General features: G+C 43.4%; 1 protein-coding gene across 1 annotated transcript; it reads left to right on the top strand.

The window, feature by feature from the left end:
• Positions 1-1,167: 1,167 nt before the first annotated feature.
• LOC140925002 (uncharacterized) lies at positions 1,168-1,572 on the top strand. Its single transcript, XM_073374968.1, has one exon. The coding sequence runs from the start codon at positions 1,168-1,170 to the stop codon at positions 1,570-1,572; it is 405 nt and encodes a 134-aa protein (XP_073231069.1).
• Positions 1,573-6,033: the final 4,461 nt, after the last annotated feature.

The following is a 6,033-nucleotide window of genomic DNA, read 5'->3' as shown; positions in this document are numbered from 1 at the left end:
TTGGGTGCCCCTGGCATCTCGCGTCTTACGACTGTTCTCGAGCGACCCTGACTTAACACACGGTCTGATTCGGCTACCGCCTACTTGCTTCTAGCTCATAGAATATGAGGAACTTTTAGTGGAAAAAGTGACACTGCATGTACTGCAACTCAGAAATCGTGTTCCAGGAAGAACCTCCTGTTGTTTGGTTCTGCCTTCCGCTTTGTATATAACATTGAAGTAACAATAGAAACTTCTCTTTCGACCAACCAAAACGCAAGAGTCAGTTGGCGCCACGAGAGAGCGCAAATTCAGTTTATCATCCTCTTTCGGTATAGCGACAAGGTTTCTTATGTAGTAATCATTAAATCTTGGCTGATCTTCGCATTTTGGGATCGAGGTCTTTATCTTTGCTGACGAAAGTTTCGAACGTAATTCACTGACATGACGCAGAACCACAACGAACTGCACAAATCAGGGTTTTATTTTCTCTCTCTACTCCAAGCAGAGAAGAGCGGCCTCTTTATGCCACGCGGGAGGTGGGCAGAGGGTAAAAGAAAGCGCGCAAAGGACGACGGGAAGGGAAACAGAAAAACAAGAGCCTAAAATGGTGACCCCTGGCCTGTCATTAAATATTGGATTTAGCTTTTCGTATGATATCCTGGTATGATCTGAAGAATTATGCAGATCTTGGAGGATGTTATCCACCTCATCCAATAATTGCTAAATAAATATGTGAAAGGAAACGAGACAATGTTCCGACGTTCCGACGAGATAATGACGTCATTATCAAGAAATAGAAAAAATAAAAATGCGAGTTCAAAAGGGGTTAAAGTACTCTAAATTTGCATGAATGAAAACAACTAAACAAAACTACGAAAGTCGAGAAGGGTCTTCCGACTTCCGACTTCCTGTGTCCCATCTCGTTAAAGCCCGTTCTCTCTAAGGTGGCGGAGGAGTTTGTTGTTGCGGAGCACTTGCGACCATCAGTTTTTAAGAAAATCGGAGACAACCAATTTGGGGCTATCCAAGAATCCTCAACAACGCATGCGCTAATCAGTATGGTGCACTCCTGGACCAAACACTAATGGTACAGGATCCACCATCAGGGTCGTCTTATTCGATTACCGGAAGGCTTTCGATTTGATAGAACACGCGCTTCTCGCTAGGAAGCTGCTGGCCCTGGACATGCCGGTTGGCGTATTGTTGTGGATCATCGATTTCCTTAAAGATCGCACGCAGAGAGTCAAATTGGGAGAAGATTGCTTGTCTGAATGGAGGAACGTACCGGCAGGGGTGCCGCAGGGAACCAAGCTGGGGCCGTGGCTGTTTATACTCATGATTGATGACATGAACACCAGTAACACGGAACTGGGGAAATACGTGGATGACACAACTATTGCAGGGTGTGTTGACAAGAAGGAAGACAGCCGTATCCCATCTGATGTGAAGGAACTGATCGCTAAGTCTAACCAAAACAAGTTCCAGCTAAACGAGTCGAAGTGTAAGGAACTACGGATTTCGTTCGCTAAATCAGCCGCGGACTTTGCTCCCATTGTTTTCAACGGGAAAGCAATAGAGGTACACTGTTAAGTTGTTAGGTCTAAATACATCATCCGACCTCCGGTGGAACTGCCATGTTGCTGAAATAAGTAAAAAAGTAGCGAGTCGATTATATTTTCTTAAACAACTGAAGAGAGCGAATATTCCCGCCAAAGATCTGCTAATCTTGTACTTGACCTGTATCCGCCCAGCAACGGAATACGCGTGCCCGGTTTTTCACAACGCGCTTCCCGCATATTTATCCGCAGAGCTAGAACAGCTACAGAAGCGCGCCAAGCAAATTATTTTTCCGTTCGTACCATATAGCGACGCATTACATCAAGCCAACTTAGAGACGCTCTCTCGACGCAGGCAGTCTGTCACAACTAAGCTTTTTGATTCCATCACTTGTAACTCAGACCATAAACTGCATGAGCTCTTGCCACCTCGTAACAATTGTGAATCCAATTTAAGACGAAAGAGGAATTTTAATGTCCCTCTGGCTAAGACGAAGAGACTTAAGAACACATTTATATATACCAACTGTAATTAAATTTTTAGCTACATATGTGTACAATTTTCTTATATTTTTTTCTCAAAGACATATTTTTATTAGATGTTATTATTGTAACGATTAATCTAATTCAGCTTTTGGCTGCGATTTTAATCAGAATAAACTATCTATCTATCTATCTATCTATCTATCTATCTATCTATCTATCTGGTAGGCCTACGCGCCCAGGGGGGTACTCCGGGATTTCAAGTGACGGGGACGATCGAATGGAGCCAAAAGTCAAGACCCCAAAAAATCCCCAGGGCTTCCCACAAAACCCAAAAAAATCCCTGAACCAAAAATTAACCCCCAAAAAACCCCATGCCGATTTTGTGGCCCTTAAAAGTTCCAGAAAGGGGTAATGCTATAACACAAGGAAAAACATTGGAAATTGAACACTCGTGTCATCGCACCATCTGAATATATCCTTTCCCGCATCTGGCAGTCACTTTAACAAGCTAGAGTGGGTGCTAGAGACACCCAAGAACGGTTTTGTTTCAACAGTAATGTTATGAATAACTCTAAACAAGACCAACCTGTTTGTACTTTATTCGCAGAACTACGCAGACAGGGCACTACCGATTCTTTTTAATACCCCCAAAAAATCTCTACTCAAATCAAGCTACCCCAAAAAAATACTTGCCAAATTTTCGTACCCAAAAAAATCCCGGAATCGGAAATTTCAAACCCAAAAAAAATCCTTCGATCATCCCCGTCACTTGAAATCCCGAGTTTGAATAAGTTTAGCCTGCACAACAGGCGTTTTACGAGCGAAGTGCTTCGCACTCGTTTCGCGCTTCGCGCAAAATGCCGCGTTCGCCTCGCTTGGTTTATAAGGCGCCTGTTATGCGGGCTAGAATAAGGTTAACAGTGTTTGGACTGTTTTGTTATTGCCACTTTGTGATCAGCCAAGACCAAGGTTTCGGTTCTCCAAGCGAATCTTATTGGTTGCCGGGTTGGCTTTGTGCTTAGTTGCTTTTTCAAGAGCAAGTTTAAATGTTCTCTTTTGTGGCGAGAACGGTACAGCCATCCTTTCCACTGAGCTTTGACTTTGAGCATTACTACCTGCGTGGTGGATCGAGCGGCGATCGAGCCAAACAGAAGAGTCAAGTCAGAAGTCAGAAGTTGGAAATCAGAAGTGGGAAATCGGAAGTTGGAAGTCAGAAGTCGGAAGTGGGAAGTGGGAGGTCCGAAGGTCTAGCCATTCAGCTTTGAGTCTGAGCGGTCAGAAATCAGAAATCCGGTCTTTGCACTTTGTCAAGTCTGCCTGAGGTTTGAAGTATGAAATCTTAAGTCTGAAGTCGGAAGTCAGAAGTAGGAAGTCGGAAGTCGGAAGTCGGAAGTCGGAAGTCGGAAGTCGGAAGTCTGAAGTTGGAAGTCGGAAGTCAGAAGTCGGAAGACCCTCCTCGGCTTTCGTACAAATCAGTAATTATTAATTAAATAATTGCTGCGATGGTCTTTTGCACACAGCTCCCAATCCCCTCCGGCCCTTGGCAGTAACATTGGCAAGATTTGGGGGCCCTCAGTTCAGAGCGTCTCAGCACATTTCATGCTTTATATTTGATATCGGATTTGGGAATAAGACTATGAAATTATTGACTACTCTCGTTCTCTCTTGCTTGCTTGTCTGTAAGGCGCGGTCTTACCAGACCCTTTCGGTCAGTGCATTTCAAAGATGTAGGCTGAGACGAACAACGGGGAGACAGAGGTTGTTTACCATTTACATTAAGTCTACGGATAATCTGGAACATCTGAAAAGGTAGGCCTATTTTTCCACAGGTAGCCCAAGCTCGAAATATGAGCATCGGCGAGCATCGGCATTGTTGCGTAACATTCAAAATATAAGGATTTGTATGGGAAAATAACCTATCGTTTCTGTAACCTACGAAAATGAAAGGATTTCAATAAAAAACAGCTTACCTTACTTAAAATGTGTGTTACGTCTCTCCTGTGTGGTCCACGGGCCGATTTATGGCCGTTTTAATGGGTTTAGAGAGAAAACCGTTTACATAAAAACCCATAAAACGGACATAAATCGGCCCTTGGACCACACAGGAGAGACGTAACACACATTTTAAGTAAGGCAAGCTGTTTTGTATTGAAATCCTTTCATTTTCGTAGGTTACATAAACGATAGGTTTTTTTTCCCATACAAATCCTTACATTTCGAATGTTACGCAACAATGCCGATGCTCGCCGATGCTCATATTTCGAGCTTGGGCTACCTGTGATTTTTCCGGACGTAATATTCCAAACGGACGTCTTTCATTTCTTCAAGCCATCTTTGATTCCAGTTTCAGGCCTTCGCGGCCGTTATTTGGGAAATGGAACTGATTTTTACAAAAAGTAAACGTGAATTTAAGTAAAAAAAAGAAAGTAAACCGTGAACCCACCGGTTTGTCGTACCCTGGTCCCAGAGGTTTTTCTTGATTTTCCTTCGCGAAAGAGATCAAGAGCAAGCCGCGAAGCAGCGACAACGTGTCGCGAAAGCGACGAGGAGAGAGAAAAACCTCTGGTTACCTTGGCCTCGAATCTCACTTTCATGCAGACGACAGCTGTCTAACGCGTCAAATTGCTAATAAAAAGAGTGACCAATGGCAATTTAGCAAACACGTGCTTATCAGCCGCTATTTTTTTAAGCGGGGGTAGACCTGGGGAAATTATGTTATGAACAAACCATCTCCACTAGGGTGGTAAAGAGTGATTTGTTAATCTGCGTCAAGCTAAAGCATGTGTTAACAATGGGCAAGAGTCCAGGAATAAGAACACCACTTTATAAAGAAACCAACATTGTTGCAAACGACTGCTGCAGGATTTGCAGGCATCAGGTAACGACTGAAATATTATATACTTTATATACTTTCCATGTCCGGTTGATAAAATGGTGAACACATCCTTTCGACTCAACGCGGCGAACAAAGCTTTCTTTTGTTGCTCAGTGAGACCCAGGAAAGCGCTCATCTAGTACTGAGGTCAAAAGTTCTTCGAATATTCTTTCAGGAACAACATCCATGTCAAAATCTTGAAATATGGCGTGCCTTTACGTGCCTTGGTCCCGTGCAAATGTTATTGCGAGTGCAGCATACAAACAATTTTCTTCCCTGGTAGAGAGAGGCAAAATGAGGTGTGAAAATCCTCAGCGTCCCCTCGGTAGTTACAATTAAACGAGCCAATCTAATTGGTTTGCGTGTTTGAAAAAATATCAACCAATCAACGCCCGAGGGTCAGATCCTGACCCTGTCGTCTGCATGAAAGTGAGATTCGAGGCCAAGGTAACCAGAGGTTTTTCTCTCTCTCCTCATCGCTTTCGCGACACGTTGTCGCCGCTTCGCGGCTTGCTCTTGATCTCTTTCGCGAAGAAAAATCAAGAAAAACCTCTGGGACCAGGGTAGGTTTGCCCATGTAAATGGTAAAAACTCTCTCAGGCCAAGTGATACGAAACACATAGGCCGTGCGCTATGATAAGCGACCTAGGGACCAGGCAACTCTCCTGCTACACTCACTGAGTTAGCCTTGTCACCTCCACCCTGATCTGAAAAAAAAAAAATTCCAACAGTGCTAACGCGACAGCTACTCACGTACGAATCTTCCCTCGTTATTGTTTTTAGCCTAATATAGCATGCAAATTTTTGAAGCTTTGTTTTAAGATCATTTCTGCATTCACGCGGAATGAGCCGTCATAATAATATCTATTCAAACTACAAATTGTTATGCGCCTTCGTCTATCAGACCTGAAATGATAAGCAGTTTACGAACAGCCACTGCTTGACGACTCAAACACTCAGATCAAACATCAAGACTTCATCTTTTGTTTATTGACATATCTCCCGGTTGTAAATGGTGACGGACAAAGAGAAATTTCGAATCTTTCGCTTGATTCCTTTGATTGTTTTCATTGCTGGAGTGTTTTTGACGGTAGTGGGTTTAACGGGATCGTTGAAAACCTTTCGTGCAATTGG

Source organism: Porites lutea, chromosome 2 (genome assembly GCF_958299795.1).
Source record: "Porites lutea chromosome 2, jaPorLute2.1, whole genome shotgun sequence".
Classification (NCBI taxonomy): domain Eukaryota; kingdom Metazoa; phylum Cnidaria; class Anthozoa; order Scleractinia; family Poritidae; genus Porites; species Porites lutea.
Note: the sequence above shows the minus strand (reverse complement) of the source record. Positions and strands in the feature narration are given on the sequence as shown.